This window comes from Penicillium longicatenatum, assembly GCF_028827895.1.
Source record: "Penicillium longicatenatum strain IBT 33135 chromosome Unknown contig_3_segment0_segment0, whole genome shotgun sequence".
Lineage (NCBI taxonomy): Eukaryota > Fungi > Ascomycota > Eurotiomycetes > Eurotiales > Aspergillaceae > Penicillium > Penicillium longicatenatum.
The window spans coordinates 3,470,125-3,487,670 of record NW_026643121.1 but is presented as its reverse complement, the minus strand read 5'-3'; the positions used below and the strand labels follow the sequence as shown (position 1 = coordinate 3,487,670).

General features: G+C 50.9%; 7 protein-coding genes across 7 annotated transcripts; 5 read left to right on the top strand and 2 right to left on the bottom strand.

Annotated features, from left to right (window-relative positions):
* Positions 1-161: 161 nt before the first annotated feature.
* N7484_006659 (androgen-induced gene 1 family protein) lies at positions 162-1,203 on the bottom strand (the record flags this gene model as incomplete). The annotated part of the gene is made up of 6 exons (XM_057117077.1): positions 162-508; positions 570-621; positions 674-866; positions 941-964; positions 1,032-1,069; positions 1,126-1,203. The coding sequence occupies 6 exons, from the start codon at positions 1,201-1,203 to the stop codon at positions 162-164; spliced, it is 732 nt and encodes a 243-aa protein (XP_056972960.1).
* A 749-nt stretch (positions 1,204-1,952) lies between these two features.
* N7484_006658 (fungal specific transcription factor domain-containing protein) lies at positions 1,953-4,576 on the top strand (the record flags this gene model as incomplete). The annotated part of the gene is made up of 5 exons (XM_057117076.1): positions 1,953-2,014; positions 2,170-2,346; positions 2,382-3,412; positions 3,476-4,434; positions 4,490-4,576. The coding sequence occupies 5 exons, from the start codon at positions 1,953-1,955 to the stop codon at positions 4,574-4,576; spliced, it is 2,316 nt and encodes a 771-aa protein (XP_056972959.1).
* Positions 4,577-5,459: 883 nt separating this feature from the next.
* On the top strand, positions 5,460-7,365 carry N7484_006657 (uncharacterized protein; the record flags this gene model as incomplete). Its single annotated transcript, XM_057117075.1, has 6 exons — positions 5,460-5,594; positions 5,683-6,003; positions 6,068-6,616; positions 6,677-6,686; positions 6,737-7,003; positions 7,067-7,365. The coding sequence occupies 6 exons, from the start codon at positions 5,460-5,462 to the stop codon at positions 7,363-7,365; spliced, it is 1,581 nt and encodes a 526-aa protein (XP_056972958.1).
* Positions 7,366-7,707: 342 nt separating this feature from the next.
* On the top strand, positions 7,708-9,138 carry N7484_006656 (PP2C family serine/threonine-protein phosphatase; the record flags this gene model as incomplete). The annotated part of the gene is made up of 1 exon (XM_057117074.1): positions 7,708-9,138. The coding sequence occupies one exon, from the start codon at positions 7,708-7,710 to the stop codon at positions 9,136-9,138; it is 1,431 nt and encodes a 476-aa protein (XP_056972957.1).
* Positions 9,139-11,005: 1,867 nt separating this feature from the next.
* N7484_006655 (haloacid dehalogenase-like hydrolase) lies at positions 11,006-12,514 on the top strand (the record flags this gene model as incomplete). The annotated part of the gene is made up of 2 exons (XM_057117073.1): positions 11,006-11,483; positions 11,553-12,514. The coding sequence occupies 2 exons, from the start codon at positions 11,006-11,008 to the stop codon at positions 12,512-12,514; spliced, it is 1,440 nt and encodes a 479-aa protein (XP_056972956.1).
* A 657-nt stretch (positions 12,515-13,171) lies between these two features.
* N7484_006654 (uncharacterized protein) lies at positions 13,172-13,417 on the top strand (the record flags this gene model as incomplete). Its single annotated transcript, XM_057117072.1, has 1 exon — positions 13,172-13,417. The coding sequence occupies one exon, from the start codon at positions 13,172-13,174 to the stop codon at positions 13,415-13,417; it is 246 nt and encodes an 81-aa protein (XP_056972955.1).
* A 216-nt stretch (positions 13,418-13,633) lies between these two features.
* Positions 13,634-15,756, bottom strand: N7484_006653 (glutaminase family protein; the record flags this gene model as incomplete). The annotated part of the gene is made up of 2 exons (XM_057117071.1): positions 13,634-15,555; positions 15,621-15,756. The coding sequence occupies 2 exons, from the start codon at positions 15,754-15,756 to the stop codon at positions 13,634-13,636; spliced, it is 2,058 nt and encodes a 685-aa protein (XP_056972954.1).
* Between the last annotated feature and the right edge of the window lie 1,790 nt (positions 15,757-17,546).

The window sequence follows — 17,546 nt, the reverse complement described above, 5'->3', positions numbered from 1 at the left end:
ATGAAATGATCTTGTAGGTGCCTTGGTAGGAAAAACAATAAAATCCTCGAAACGGAATTCTCCTTTCGCACCAGAGATCGGCATCTGGAGTGATGCTGCGGGACTTGAACATCCAATACTTACAACACTCATACCATGTTAGCGAAAGCAGCGAAAGCAATTCACAGACCCTCCTTTCGTTTGATATCGCCTGGACGAGATTGAGGCTGGGTACCAGTACCAAATCCATTGACGCGACCATACAACCATTGAATCGAGATAGTACTCAACGCCATCACAACAGCACTGAGTGAGAAAAGGCCAACACGGCCCATTGTCGATAACTGTTCAAAGATAGGGTACGGGTACCACCCGTTGTACAGGAAGCACTGCTCCACCCAAAACCAGTACCCAAAGGCAATAGTCCCAGACAATCCCAGTGAAGGGAGGGCTGTGATAGTCCACGGGGGAGACAAGAATAGTAAGTCCACCAGCATGACAATAGACGGGATTGCATGGAAGCTGAGATCTGCTCGCATTCAGTTAGCACGCGCAGCCAGTGCAAAGCGGGATATAATATTCCAACATACCCGCATGGAGTGGAATGACAGCCCAATCAGGCACCACTAGTCGCTCGTCGATCTGGAGTCATGATTAGTTCTCCGTCAGATAACAGCTGGTATACGTGACTCACCACTCGAAGCCCCCAGTACAAAACACTAACCAGAACCTCCAGCGGGGCACTGCATACCGACAGCAGGTTTTTGGCCAAGAAAAGACGCCGTGATAATGTAATATCTGCCAATAGAGCAACAAGGAAGGTCAACGTAGACAACGTCAGGCCAATAATGGTCAAATACTGGAAATGCCAACCATATGCCTCATCTCTAATTTCATTAGTTATTCGATTTATTTTGACATTTCTCCCTTTAGGCTTTATGAGAACCAAAGAACAACGTACGCTCTGTTCGGGTTGTCATGCATACTATTGGTTTTTGTTAGTTGGCAGGTATAATTTGGGAAATATGTGAAAGGATTAAGTGATGACTGACAACTTGAATGACCAGAAAAAGCTCGCCAGACCGGTCAGCTGTGTACGTTAGTTAGATGAGGCTCTTTAGTCAGACTCGGCCGAAGAAGTCATACATGAACCAGAGCGGAAACGCCCCTGGACGGGCTAGGAAGCCTCTGCAGCGGGTGCTGTTGAACCAGAATGTTGGCCATGTCGTGAATAGAGTTCCGAGATTCGATTGTGACCACTCCAGGGTTCTAGAGGTCAGGAGATCAAGGAAACCCAGGGAACCAAGGACAAATCGGAGTCCGCTGGCCCCAATGACGATAGTCCACGTGACCGGTATCCCGCGGCATCCCGCACCGGATCTGTGGTTGATCCGGGAACCGGCTGAGTCAGTCTTATCATTGGCCTTCCCCACACTTTCTCGCGGCTTTCTCCATGGCCATTCCAAAACGTGCTTTTCCCCTTGTTTTATGCATAACCTGAGCCTGCTGATGTGTACATGGTGAACAGGTGTTATACATTTGAAGTGGGCCCTTGACTGGATATTTGCAGCTTGTCCCACATTCTGTGATCGTCACGATCGTCATAGCCCTATCACTCTTCTGCATCTGCAGAATACCAAACCCCCATTGCTGCAGTCGCAGCGGGATTCTGAAGACTTTCTTGGGTACATCTCCCTCCCACACCTCGATGTCCCTGTCTACAAGGTGTGGGTGCTTGGTCGACTATCGTTTCGTCGCCACTTGGGGTCAACACAGTTCTGGACGCAAAAAGCGATCCAGTCGCGTCCTGTGTGCCCTGTGAAAAGGCCTCGACAGTTTCCTTCAAAGCACTTTTTTTTTCTTTTTGCTGTTGGATGGAATCTCTTTGGAGACGACCTTGATTTCTTGTTTTGATTCGGTTTCGCCGTTCTCTGGTCTGGGACCGGTCGATTATATAATTTATCTGAGGTGCAATGCCTCGTCCCCGAAGACCTGGTGCGCCAGAGCCAAAGAGAAGAAGCCGAAAAGGTTGTTGGTATGTATATGTTTCTGGGAGTTCAAAAATAGCTTCTGCCTTTCGGAGGACTGACTCGTTTGTTTCAACGCAGGCCGTGTAAAGCACGTAAAGTTAAATGGTAAGCAACCAGTGCGTTCTGCAACGTGACAACCAACTAACTGCGATCTATTTAGCGGAGAGGAAAAGCCATTATGTCTGAATTGCCAACGGCAAGGAGAGGCTTGTGACTATAGCGTCCGTCTCAATTGGGGGGCCGGACCAAAAGAACGTCCGTTGACTCTCCCAATTCCCAGTCAAGCGGATACGCAGGGACAATTATGTCTTTCTCTGATGCAACGCCAGCAAGCAATGTCAACTCCACTTCAATTCCGATACCAGCAAACAGACATTCGGTGGATGGCTTCGTCAATGTTCACTCCGGTGATTTGGGCTCCCCTGGAGCCATGTCGCCGCCATCACTTGGCATATTTGAGTCGCCCAAGCCGCCCACAGGACCAGAAAGCAGCAATTCTCCAGACCAAGTCGATACTCAGTTTACATCAACTTGGCCAGAGCAATCTTCTTTGACATCCCCAGTGTCGTCGGGTCCTCTGGCGCATTATCCATTTGGCTCAGGATTCCACGGGACTTTCTCAGCGGCTGCCGATCAAGGTGTAGGCCTTCGTTCACTGTCGGCCTTCGCGTTTCATTCAAACTCAGTATCGCAGCCTGTATCATTTCTGCGAAATACGGTGGATAGTCCAAGGCTGGCACCCGATCAAAATGAAGGCCCGCACGGTTCCATATCTCAGGATGAGCACAGTATGGGATACTCGATTGACGAAATGGTACAGCACAATCACCACTCTCCTGATATGCCGAATGACAGTGGTATCTCGACCTTGATGCTCGGTTCGCACCAGCCAATGGCCCGAAACAATGCGAATTCGTCTCCAGAGGATATAATAACGACGTTGAAACGGCCAGTGGAGGCGACAACGAATGATCACAAGGAAGATGATCAAGCCGCACGCGAATCGTTCGCTGCTCAGAGCAGATGGCAAGCTTACCTCACCAGTGTGACAGACAACTATGGATTTGATTCCGGGCGACCAGATCGTGATGTAGCATTGAACAACGATCATGCCGCAATTGATGTCAATCATTCTTTGGACATGATTGGCATGCGGGGACACTCGGAGGAGACCTCGCCTAAAGGTAGTTCTTCGCCATCTGAACTCCAGAACTCCGATTTTGGTGGCTATTATGCCGCTCCGGTGCCAATTAACATTCCAAGATATCTTTCTCCCCTGCCGCCATCGTTGCTAGGCAATCCGATAAATCTGATGTACTTTCATCATTTTCTCAATCATACATCTCGAATGTTGGTGCCTCACGACTGTGACAATAATCCGTTCACGTCGGTCCTGCCTTCAAGTAAGTTTTTCTAGTCAGATTATTCAAGTTTCCGTGTGTTCTTATACTGACTAATTGGCTCAGTGGCCATTGGCGACCCCAATCTGCTCAATTTGTTATTGGCATACTCCGCCAGTCATCGTGCGCGGTATTTAGGGCATCCTGAGCCAGCCAATCGAATTGCGCATTGGGTCAGTGATGTCTTTCCAACCCTGCGTGTGGCATTAGAAGCATCCCATGAGGACATTACCGATAGCCACTTAGCTACCGCAATCCTGCTCTTGTCCTTGAAGATTGTGTCCCCGGGAACATTTGAAGTTCCCATCACATGGCAGAGCCATCTCAAGCTCGCCCGAGAGTTGTTCATTGCGCGAAGTGATCGGCTCGCTCAAGCTGGTAATCGAATTGGCGCATTCTTTGCCCGCTGGTTGGGGTACATTGACACCGTTGGTGCATTGTCGTGTCGTCAAGCCGGTCGACCGCTGATGCTGTATCATTCTGTTCTTGAGGCTTGTTCAAATGCAGAGAATTATGATGAGTCCAGTGTGGATTGCTTCACGGGATTCACTCCTCGTACTGGATTGTTTCTCATTCGCCTAGCAAAGCTGGTGCAGGAGTGTGACAACCAGCGTTTCGACGATCTGGGCAACTTTCGCCGGGGGTGGCACCCATCTGCGGACATGGTTCTTCAAGCCCAAGCCGTGCTAGGTGATCTAGATGCAATAACGAATCATGCCCATGCTGACCCAGATCACCACCAGGGCCTCGAAGCTCAAGATATGATGGCAACAGAAGAGGCCTTCCGGTGTGCTGGGCTCGTCCATCTTCATCGTCGTGTGTTAGGATCGTCAAAAGATTCATTTCCGGTCAAAGAAGCTCTTCGACAGCTGATTGATGCCCTCGGGCGTATGAGACTCGGTGCCTCGACCGAGGTTTGCTCATTGCTTCCGTTGTTCACGGCGGGTTGTGAATCTCGGGACCCTTCTCAACAGGCCAGAATCCTAAATCGCTTCTTGGTGTTAGAGAAATCAGGGATGAAACAGGTAATTTTCTGTGGACTGACTGTTTAATTCTCTTTTCACTGACATTTCTATCCAGATTCAAGATGCTCGCCAGTTAATGCAACGGTGTTGGGAAGAAAATATTCCCTGGGTTGCGTTAGCCGGCGGAGAGTTCTTCGGATAGATATGTGACCTTCAGCTACGACCTTTGCATGCATTTTAAAGCAAGAAGAGCTCCGCTTCTTATGCGCAAAGTTCACTGCCATTTCGATCTGTAATCCTATTTGCGACTCACCTGCTTTAATCATGATATGCCCATTGCCGCGCCTCCTAGAGTTTATCATGTCCACGAGCGTATATATTCATAACCCCATACCGTTCTTTTGAAGTGAAGTGTGAAAAATCACTATCTTTCTGATCCTCGTAGTGGTATAATACCAGTACTTTTCCTGTTGGGCACTGGATGGCTGACTTTGGTCCCATCGGTGATCCCGCGATAGGCTTTGCTTCGGGTGCTTGCGATGCCACTATGTAAGCTCATTTTCTGTCCAATCACCATTCACCGGGATGAAGGTCTTGATTTGTCTGAACGCCTCGGGGGAAGATCGCCCGTAGGTGGGGCGGAATTCGTAGATTCAAAATTGAGACGGTTTTAGTGACTATATCGTTTCCAGCTTTACATGACGTAGTCCCTGGCTCTATGTATCTAACCTTCGATTTCCCAACCCCGAGGGGAATTGTAAGCCCGAGACCCCAATCAGGTATCTTACTATGACGATCGCGGCCAGTGCCGATCCCTGGGGAAACTATTGGCATTGCCCCCTGCACGCAAATGCGGAGTCAATCCCACTGATTGGCCCAGCGGGTTTTAAGACCCTTACTCACGTTGCACGAGTGCTTACATCGTGCAGATTCACTTGTCCCCTCGTTTAGACTCCGCTAGTTCGTTTATTCCCCGCTCCGCCTGTGCATTCAACCTGTGATTTCTTCTTTTTGTCCTTCTTTCAGTTTTGTGTCGCATAGTGTAGGATTGTCAAGACGGATAATTGCAACCGCTGTTCAACGCCATGACTACCCAGATCATTGACGTTGACAAGGCGGTCCGCTTAGATCCGGAGGTGCCTTTCAATGTCAAATCGGACAAATTGGCAGAGTTGGAGGATCCCGACGAGGGCCTCAGTGATGAAGAACGGGCCAAGATTGTATAAGCATCCCTGCCATCCCTAGACATGCTATGCATAGGCTCATGCAGGGCTGATCTTTTCTGAAACTAACTATACATGCTTCTAGGACCGGAAGCTTCTCTGGAAGCTTGACCTTCGCCTACTTCCATGGCTGAGTCTGTTGTACCTAGCTTCCTTCCTCGATCGGTGTGTTCAAGATCATCTAGCCACCAGGGTATTTGAGTTATTTGCGCTGACATGGGAAAGTACCAACATCGGTAATGCCAAGATTGACGGCCTAAGCAAGGACCTGGGTATGACGGCGAATCAGTACAATGCCACCCTGACCATCTTTTTCGTCTCATACTCCGTCTTTGAGCCCGTCACAAACGTCCTGCTTAAACGATTACGACCAAGCATCTTCATTCCTTCTATTATGATTGGCTGGGTAAGTAATGAACGATCCTCAGATCAAATCTTGACTTCTGATTCTAATGTATGTTCACCTCCAGGGTATCTGCATGACCCTGATGGGCACAGTGCATAACTATGCCGGACTCATGGCAGTGCGATGGTTCCTCGGCCTTACCGAAGCTGGATTATTCCCAGGAATCGGCTACTTTCTTTCTTGCTGGTATCGGCGCGAGGAGTTTGGCGTACGAATGGCCATCTTCTTCTCAGCTGCCGCCCTCGCTGGTTCCTTCGGTGGGCTCTTAGCAGCCGCCATTGCCAAAATGGACAACGTCGGAGGCAAAGCTGGTTGGGCGTGGATCTTTATTTTAGAAGGGCTGGCAACCGTCGTGATCGGCGTGGCCTCTTTCTGGTGTGTTTACGATTTCCCCGACCAGGCTCGATTTCTGTCTGAAAAGGACCGTATCCGTGTGGTTCGTCGACTCGCCCTGGATGCGCAGTCGAGCGCCGAGCACGAGGAGTTTAAGATGTCCTACTTCTGGGCCAGCGTTAAGGACTGGAAGACCTGGACTGGAGCAATAGTGTACATGGGAGCTGACGGATCATTGTATGCCTTCTCACTGTTTGTGCCTACGATTATCAGCGAACTGGTAAGTGATAGCTAATGACTTGGGCTCCTGCGAAAGGCCGTTACTAACTTGAGTTCTTAGGGTAAATTCCGTCGTTCAGTCTGGATTTTCTTTTCAAGAAAATAACTAATTATCTTCCAGGCTACAGCTCAATCCGTGCTCAGTTATTGAGTGTTCCTCCATACGCTGCCGCTGCCATTTTGACCGTTACGGTCGGTTTCATTGCTGATCGGACGCGCCAGCGAGGGTTGTGCAACATCGCCACCTCGATCCTCGGTATCGTGGGATTTTCCATGCTCCTAGGATGTCAGTCTGCGGGTGGACGTTACGCAGGAACATTCCTCGGAGCAATGGGTATCTACCCTGCCATTGCCAATACAATCTCCTGGTCGAGCAACAACATCGAGGGTAAAATAAGTTTCTTGCAACTTTTTTATATTTAATCAAATCCACTAACCGATATCTGTGTAGGGGTGTATAAGCGCGGCGTGTCGCTAGGATTTATCATAGGTTGGGGTAATCTGAACGGTATTGTTTCCTCCAATATCTATCGTGAAGCAGATGCTCCTCGGTTCTATCCCGGACACGGCACTGTGCTCGCCTACCTCGTGGTGTTTCTCTTTGGGGGCTCCATCGTCCAATACATCCTGCTCCGCCGAGAGAATGCCAAACGTCGGCGCGGTGAGCGAGATCACTGGATCGAAGGCCTTAGTCGGAGTGAGATCGAATTGCTGGGTGATAAGCGGCCCGATTTCATGTACACTCTGTGAGACGCCCCCGTGGACAGACCGTCAAGGCAATTGCGTAAAGTGAATGAGGCGAGGGGGATCCTAGGATAGCTAACGGTTCACTCGTTGAAGCGCGTTTGTAATCCCTATATCCGTATCTCCAATCCAATGTCTCTATATATAGTTACAGTAGCTTGTCGCTTGCGCGGGAGTCATGTGACATGTTTTCCAATGTTTTAGTCAAGACCAGACTTGCCCCTTGCCTCTTGTGCTGGTCTTATAATATCCCCAAGGAATCACTTGGAAATTTTTCCTCTCCTAGGACTCTGGATCTGGGAAAGACAAGATTCCGTCCCGAATTGTCGTCTTTCGTCCCTGGCTTACATGTTCTCCTCGATCTCATTGGGCGCTCGGGTTCGACCACGTCTAGGTCGTGTGACCACGTCCGCCAGATGTTTCTATTCAACAAAGACAGCGTCTTCGCATTGGGTTCGAAATGCCGTGGTTGGAGGTCTCATCAGTGGCCCAGGTCTATGGTGGGTAACTTCTGGCAACGATGCACCCAAAGTGCCGGTGTCTGATGTACCACGGTTAGACACTCCGCCCACGGATCATTTGACGTTCGGGCCGGGCCTTTCACCAGACCAGGTGACCCAGATAATCTCACAGAATGCCTATTCGCTCCCAGTCGCTGGCATTGCTGGTGTTCATAGATACGACGGCACCCAATGGGCATCTAATAGCCCCTGTGAGGATCGCTTCTTTCATGGTCAATTTCCCTCGCCGTGGAATGACGGGAAACAATGGATGGCCTGGGCAGTCTTTGATGGACATGCAGGCTGGCAAACAGCAGAATTATTGAAACACCAACTGCTCCCCTACGTACGACACAGTCTAGACCAAATCCGATCGGATGAACCAGTCCCGCCAGAGCGCATCCAAGAAGCTCTTGTCAAAGGGTTCTTGAACCTTGACGCCACTATTTTCAAGACAGCCGAGGATGCGTCTCGCAGCAAAGAGCCACTGCAAGACAGAGCCCAAAAGATGGAACCCGCGTATGCAGGTTCATGCGCTTTGCTTTCTATCTTGGATTCTACCACGAGTACGCTGCATGTTGCATGCACCGGCGATTCTAGAGCTGTGCTGGGCCAACAAAGACCCAACGGCACCTGGGAGACGATTCCTTTGTCCGTGGACCAAAGCGGTAGTAACCAAGAGGAGGTTGCCAGGCTGCATCAAGAGCATCCAGGCGAAGAGAACATGGTCAAAGGTGGACGTGTACTAGGCCTGATGGTGTCCCGGGCATTCGGGGATAGTCGGTGGAAATGGCCCCTAGACTTTCAGAGAGAGATGCAGAGGCGATTTTACGGACCGGCTCCTTTGACGCCTCGGTATGATGTTCGGACGCCACCATATCTGACTGCCGAGCCCGTGGTGACTAGTACAAAGATCGATCCTAGTAGGCCGTCTTTCTTGATCATGGCCAGCGATGGCTTATGGGATAATCTATCCAGTGCGCAGGCGGTTGGCCTGGTGGGCAAATGGCTCGGATCGGAGAAGCAGAGCCCGCCAACCCTGGTAGCAACGCCTGCGCCGCAGGACTTTGTCTTTGGGGAGGGAGTAGAAGAGAAATTTGTAGAGGAGCGGACGACCGTCCAAGATGATAATGCTGCCGTTCATTTGACTCGCAATTCTCTGGGTGGGAATCACCATGAGCTGATCGCGGGACGACTGGCCTTCAGTTCTCCATTCTCTCGGTACGCACGAGACGATATAACTGTGCAGGTTGTTTTCTTCCATGATCCCCAGCGATAGATGTGAACCGTTATCAGTCCTTATCATGAACCTGACGTATGCCAATCCATCGGCTTACAGTAATTTAGCCACATGTAGACCCCATATACCTCTACATAGGGGATGGCAGATTGTATTTCAGACCATTTAGCATGGACTCTCATTTCCGTCAATCAGGATACTCCACGGAGCAGTCCACTCCGTTGTGGATGATCTAGATCTTTAGCTCGGGCAACAACCTGAATCATGGCCACCACGGCGAAACCACGGGCGATCCATTGCACTAAGTATTCTCTGCATAGGCAGCACGGCTGAGGCGTCCAATGGGCCAAAATTTTAAGAGCCTATGATCCAGCGGTGACGCAAACTCTATCTACCATGCCACTTGTGCTTTTGATCTCTCTCGGGCCCTCCTTGGAGAGCACCGAAACCAGCCATTGGTTCAGCCGATGCGGGATTATGTTGCAGGTTTCCCCAATGATCATCATGCAAGCCTTCCCGAGGCAAAACGTTTTTGCATTGGGCACATCGTGCAGGGAAACTGGGAAGAGAGGGATGGTGGGGTGCTGCGCATGGAGGATCGCATCAACACGACGTTTCAGTCATGAACCAAAGTTTCCGTACCTGATCCCCCAAACCCTCCAATTTTGGGTCTCATTGGATCTGTCTGATACAGGGGCGTCGACTGTTTACACCGCGAGCCCTATAAGGAAAGAAGGGATCCGGTTTTCCACGACGCGGAAGAACATTAATGCAAACAGCACCCGAAAACGTCCGGGCTTCGGCATAATCGGCATTAGGTCATCGTGCGCTAGAGCACGGGATTTGAGGCTTAATCAGCCAATCACGGCGCGCAGATAAGCGGCTTCTACCGATTGGGCGTCTTCCCACATACCGATCGTGCCCTGGTCTCGGTCTCTCTCGTGCTTGGGCCTTGACGCTACGAAGATCCTCCGGTCTCAGTCACTTCCTGTTCTCCGTGCATACCTTCCTTTTCTCTTTATAACTTCGGTGTTGCGGGAACCCGCATGTTACATCTCCGGCGCCACCTCAACCCACTTACGGCTGGTATAGTGGATCTCAAATCCACTGATATCCACCTCAATGCGTCCTTTTCGGTTAGCCCGCAATGGGTAAACCCGGAGGGGTTTGTCGAATTAATGCATGGGTGATTGTTAGCGACCCTACGTCATGGTAGACAGCAACAGTTGTGAGGCAGAAGGTAGGAGAAGAATCTATTCTTTTTTTTTCAAAGGAAGGTTGAATCCTTGAAGCTCTATGGACAAGGATGAAGCTACTGAGGGTCAAGGAAAGTTGGCCGAGGGGCACAAGCTTATTCTGACATCCCGCCTTTCGAATCTGTGCCAAACGAATCTGAAATTAACCGATGACGTCAACTCCTTTCTAAACAAATTCCAAACCTTCCCACACCCCGCCAAGAGGGCGGTTTCTAAATGAGCGCTTTCCATGCGCGCTTTTCTGGAAATGATTGGTACTCAATGCCACGTCACATACCGTCTCCATAATTTTTATTCCCTTTGCTCTTTGTTAGCGGTCTGACTAGGCTGGGTTGAGACAATCGGGCGTTTGGTCGGACGTTGGCCGTATAAGACTTGAAGAAATTATGGGGATCCACCAGTCAGAGCTCGTAGACCGGGAATGCTTCATAAGGGAACCGATCAGCGCGTCATCGTTTATAAGTAAATCGGGTCCCTCGTCATCAACCAAACACTATTCTTCGGTACTCTGCTCCGTGACCCAGTTTTGAGGGGTCTATTGAAACTTTCCACTTTCTGCCCTTCTACATATATACCCTTTCAGATACCCCTCGGCCGTGGATCTTTTTTTTTCTTCCATATACCCCTCCAAACCACAACCACCATCCACCATGCCTCGTTTTTCTGACGCTGACCTTGGCGTCGAGTCCGCCGCCCCTGGCGATGCGCAGGCCGCTCGCTCCCCACGGGACAGCCACCAAATTCCCATTCCCAATGAGCAGGGAGAGACCATTGAGATCCCGGCCACTCGCAGCTCCATGAGCGGCACCTCCGCCATGATGCACCACCTCAGCCTGGGTCCCTCCACACGGGACCGTCGTGGCTCTCGCAACTCCTTCGGTACCTCCCTCCCCATTCCCCGATCCCCGCGGATGTCGCGGAGCTCACGTCTGTCTCGTGCCTCCCGGCCGAGCGTCGTGGGACGGGATATCATGGCCTCCCAGGTGCAGGACATGTCCCCGGAGAAGGTGGCTGCTGTGAAGAACATGGCCTTTGCCTTCGATATCGATGGTGTCCTGGTTCACGGTAACAACCCGATCCAGGAGGGTCGTGATACCCTGAAGATGCTGAACGGTGACAACGAACTTGGTAAGAAGCCCCCAACCTGATCCTAACAGGAGCCATTTGGACCAGTCATCTAACACGGTATTTCCGCAGGCATCAAGTTCCCCTACATCCTCCTCACCAACGGTGGTGGTAAGACTGAGAAGGCTCGCACTGAGCAGCTCTCCGAGATTCTGGAGCAGCCCGTCCACCTGGATCAATTTATTCAGTCACACACCCCCATGCAGGCTCTTGCTGAGTACTACGACACCGTGCTGGTCTGCGGTGGCGAAGGCTACAAGATTCGCGACGTGGCTGAGCAGTACGGTTTTAAGAATGTCATCCACCCCAAGGACATTGTCGCCTGGGACCCTACGATCTCCCCTCAACGCTACTTCACAGAGGAGGACCTCAAGGGCGCCCGCCCTCGCGATTTCTCCAAGGTCAAGTTCGACGCCATCCTCTGCTTCGCCGAGTCTTGGGATATGATGACCGACTTCCAGATCATCAACGATCTCCTCATGTCCGAGGACGGATACCTCCTCACCCGCACCAAGAACCCCAAGGAGCACAAGCACATCCCCATCTACTTCTCGCAAGGTGATCTTCTCTGCCCCACCGAGCACAAGGGTCCCCCACGTCTCCACCTCGGTGCCTTCCGTCTCGGTGTGGAAGCCATGTACAAGGCCACCTCCGGTAACGACCTCGAGCGTGTGCTGTACGGTAAGCCCGAGCGGGCCACCTACATCTACGCCGACGAGGTGATGCAAGACTGGATGGAGGATCTGCACGGCGAGAAGAAGCTTCCCAAGAACATCTACATGATCGGTGACAACCCGGCCTCCGATATCGTCGGTGGAAACATGTACGGCTGGAACACTTGTCTGGTCCGCACTGGTGTCTTCCAGGGTGGTGACAACGACGAGGAGAACCCCGCCAACTTCGGTGTCTTCAAGAACGTCAAGGAGGCCGTCCAGGCTGCTATCCGCAAAGAGCTTGGCGACGACTTCAAGTTCAAGTGGGAGTCCAAGATCAACCCTGTCATGCACGGCAACTCTCAGTCTGCTATTGAGTAAGGGGGATTGGATTCGAAGGAAGAAAAAAAAGAAAACAAAAACGAAAACGGATTTGAGTTCGTGCCAATGGAAAGTGTAATTTCGGGCTGATGAACAAACACGTTGAATTTACCGATGAACGAGTTATGGATTATTTTTTATATACCACGCATAGAGTGCATAGAAGGGATTTTCTTGACCCACAATCTGACTGTTACCATCTTCATTACCTATCTTTTGTTACACTTGTAGTATAATAAAGTTTAGATGTACGCGTTTCATCTCGAACTAGGACTTTAATTGATCCGAGACAGTCAATCTTACTGCGTGTATCCCGAACTATATCCGTAACCAATATAACCAATATAAGGTTAGGCAAGAGTCACCAGGTGTTACTGTAGACCACGCACGACACAATCCGTAGCCTTGTCGACGATCGTTGCTAATTTAGTCCTTTGGGGCTATACAGTATATGAACCACGGCCCCATCTTCGACCCTGATCCAATTTCCCACCTACATCTGTACCAGCTAGACACCACGACTTTCCAAGGTTCAACCCAAAGATAACGTTTGTATGTGTTCCATGGATCTCTGGTTAGCTGATAGCCAACACGCTTCTATATTCCAGATCACTACAACCACCTGTTTGCAATCCTGGATTACATGCGCGGCTCAAGATGTTCGAGAAAATGATATCTAAACTACGGTCAAATACCGAGAAACCATCCAAGCGCGAATATAAACAGACCGCCGATGAAAAACCAACCAAGAGCGAGGAAAAGGCCCAGAAGCGATTTTCAAGGGAACACAGTAAACGGGTGCGCGCCCGCGAGAAGGCTTTAGTAAAGGCACAAGAAAAACGGGCAGGGGGAGGGAAATTCAAGATGAAAGGAAGCTTTTTGACGATTGGCGGTGGATGCTGATCTCTTTTAATCATGATATACAGCCCAACCTCGGAGGCGCAAGTGAGCTGTGGTACTGCGGCAGATGAACAAGTAAATGAACCTTTGAAAGGCACGAAACATATATTATGACTAAGTGGACAACTGTATATCAGGCAAAATCCACGGGTATCCAAGAGCAAAAACAGCCTCGAGGTCATTACTTCCTCCAAATGCAATGCAAATATTCACAAATCATCAAGACCAAATATTGGCGCCAGAGAGCGCCGCCAATGCAAAGTGGCTGCCTAATGTCGGCCGCGCACGGAAGGAATAGGCTTCGCCAGCGGAGTAGCTGCCACTAGCCGTGACCCAGTACCGGTCACAAAATGGAGCGGTGTTCAGACCATTAGAGATGTATGCCCAAATGTCATTGATGAAGCTGTCCCGTGCGTCGCTGCTGACAGTGGCGGCCACGAAGCTTTGCCAGTTTGTCTGACCCCAGCCGATGGTACCATCTAGGGGCACACCTGCATCTTCCCGCACAGTAGGGTAGAACTTGGTGGTAGCATTGTACGTATCATCTGGGAAGACATCCAGCCCAAACAGCTTGTCTGGGTAGTGGTTAAAGACGAGGAACCAGGGGGTGATGTCGTACTGGATCAAGAAGCGGGTTCCAGCAGCATCGGTGCCCAAATGATCTGTCCAGATTTTGTCTGCCCAGTCACGACCCGTAGTCACATATGTTGTATCGCTAGCCAGTTTGCCATATGTAGTCAGCGCGACAGCAGCCTTGACGGCCAGGTTGGTCTGGTTCGCAAGACTTCCCAGCGCATCATTCAAGGACAGCTGCGCAGCTGGGTAAAGTCCATTGTTGTATAGGTAGGTCGCATAAGTCTTGATTTGGGAAGAATAGGTGTCATACAAATCGGTGTCCCCACCGGCCTTCTGATATGCGTAGATGAGGAAGATTACATTGCCGCTCTCCTCAATCGGCATGGACTCGCCGGAAGACAAATGGCCCGTCGCATTCGGATATGACGCCCCAATATCGTGCACTGCATAGCTCTCGGAGTAGGCATCGGTAGCCATGTACTCGAACACGGGGGTGAGGAGCAACTTGATATAGTCGGGACTCAGGACGTAGAATATAGGGAAGGTCGCGTAAATGACGTCGACGGTGTTGATATTGCCATCGCTAGAGATCTCCTTGATGAAGGCACGGACCTCGCTGGTGTCGAGGGACTCATTCGGAATGGTCACCTCAATCCCGCCGTAGACCTGGCGCACAGAAAGGGCCAGCACATCGGAGTAATTGGATCCAAAGCTGGAGGCTCCCGTGCTGGAAATCAAGTCATCAAATTTGGTTGACTCGGTATTGGCAGCATCGTAGTCTTCAAGGAAGTACGAGACGGCATCGACGGTATCAGGGTAAGTTGCCCGGTAGTAACCTGTCTGCGCGGCTCCCAGAAAGTTAATGGACGCCTCGCGCACGTGACCAATCGCAAAAGTGACCGCCGATTCGTCCGCAGTTGTTCCCAAATCATGGGCAAATCCTACGACTGCACCCGAGGTCCAGTCCGCGTGCGTGCCAGTCAGGGTGCCGTCGCTGACAAACTGCTTCCTCACCGTGACCCGTGGGCCGGCCTGAGTGGAGAGCGTGCTACTGCTAGACGGACGGGTGGCGTAGACGGCGCTGCCCCACAGAGCTTGACCATCGCTGTTTTCCGAATAAGTCGCTTGCCCGACCGCCTCGATCTGGAAGACGCCTGTCGATCCGTTGGTGGAGTAAGTCCAGCTGGAATCAGTGGACTGGCCTGTCCAACTGCCACTAATATCGGAGTAGATCTGAACGGCGCTTGAGTCGCCTGCAGCGAGCGTCACCGTCAAATAAGAGAAGGGCAGAGATTGGCGGAGATAATTCTTGGGTGATACGGGCGAGAAGAAGTCTAGTTTGAAGCTGCGCGAGCCGGCTGTCACGGTGAAAGTGGAATGTGTCGAGGTGTACGTGGCCGCGGTCACGGTGCCCGATGTGGTGCCGTCATTGGGGCTGGCCACGCCAAATAGATTATAGGTGGTGTTATCCACACGAGCGATTACCGACCAGACCAAATCATTCCCGGCCCAGAACTGGGCATTGTAGGAAGGTAATGATTCAACTTCATTGCCAGGGATCCATGCTGCCGATCACCCTAGTTAGATCGCCGATTCCGGGGTAAATCAAAACAAAAGGATCAGCACTCACCTGATAGATAGGGACTCCGCACCGCCAAGGGATATGACGGAGGCTTTAATGGCGTATAGGTGATTGCATTACTAGGCGACACCAGAAATGAGGCCAGCACAACAATTGCGCCCCAGGTATGAGTGAACATGATCATATCGTAAGCTCTCAACCTGTGTCAGGGAGAGAGGTATACCAGATTTGTATTTACCAAGTTGAACTGGAACTGCAAATCTCAGAGGGAAATCACAAATCATATACTGTCCAACACCAACGAATATACAAGCCGGTCCAGGCTAGAATAACCTGCCCGGAAACGGGGGAATTCGACCATCAAATAGTTGAGGACTTGACGCGATGCGCCATCCAATCTCGCATATCACAACATGTCAAGTGCTCCTTGCGTGAGAAAGGCCCGGATGCACATAGCGGAAAGTGGGGATGCAATGTCAGTTGATAAGCGGATGTATACTATATACTCCATATTGGGCTTGAACTAGTCGACACTAAGCACGCCATCTAGTGCAGGCATGATGAGCCCCGACCACTACTGACCAAATGATCTCCCTAACCCTATCCAATTAGTCGACAGGCGAGAGCCGATCGGACTGGAGGACTTACTCGCAAACCCCTAGCAGAATGGCGTCATGAGGATTCACATCAGATTCCAAGGTTTGCTGAGAGAATACGTAACTAAGCGATTGTAACCACACTACTGTACATCTGACGTGGAGGGTTGATGAAAAATATCCTAACCTTGGAAGTATTTGCCAAGGTAAGGATCGGGACCTAGACAAGGGATATAGTGGTTTCGTGGAATGATTCGGATGGTAGCCCCCCAAGGCGTTAGACAGCTGGACTTAGTCCGGGGTGGAAATGAACAGCCCCACATGTCCTACACAGAGCGAAAACCACGGTGAAAGAGAGAAACGAAACTCAAATTTGCAAACATTGTACTCGCATATGTCCGCTCAGAACGTGGATCAACAGTCGGGTGGACGCATCACACCAGTTTGGAGCAATATGGCATATATGACCCCGAGCCCCATTTCTCCACCGCCATGATCGCTAGACTCAACTATATCTCCCGTCTATAAGCCCGACATCACACGCAGATTCCTCTCCCTTGTGCGGGGTATGATCGATTCCCGAGCCAATAGGGTGCTTTTGATCAGACGAGCGCACGGCACTTGCGGTGAGTTGAGGTCATCGGGCAGCATGTTTAAAACCCTACGGGTAGCCCAGGACCTTTGCTCCAAAGCTCGAGATTGGATCTGGGCCATGTGTCCCTTATCGTATGACTCCACCCCGGCATGGACCAGGGGTCACTGCGGATTTATCCTAGTCGACCAGCGCACCAGATCCCAATGTATCCCCAGGAGGGAACTCTTGGTCTCGAGGTCTCTTGCACCGTTTCCCCGCCTTTGAGCGATGATTACAAAGTATGATGTGCGAGCCCACCATCGATCACCAGAGCAAGAAGAAATACCTCGGTGATTATCTTTCCTTAGAAACCCCCCAAAATTCTCCTATCATACGCAGTTCCACAAGATCTCTCGTGCAACACGTCGAGTTCTGCAGAGTCTGAGCTTGCATGATAATCAGGGGAAAACGCAGATCAGATGACGCAAGCTGACGACGACTTTAGACTCGTTCACCACTCACCGATCTGGACGCATTGCTTCCCCCGGAAGTTACCACGAGACTGGGCTCATCGCATATGAATAACTGGAGGGGTGGCTGCAAGGGGCTGACTCTTTAAGCACGTTCCCCTGAATATCGGGCGTGGGGCAGAACGGGGGTTCGTCCCGATCCGAGATATGTAATTTCCCATGGGATAAAAAGAAATTCCTTGCATGATCGTGGAACATGAACGCGCGGGCGCTGCAACATGTGGATAAGGCGCCTCATTGGTGACGGAGATAAAAGGCAAGGTGGCTCGCCTGC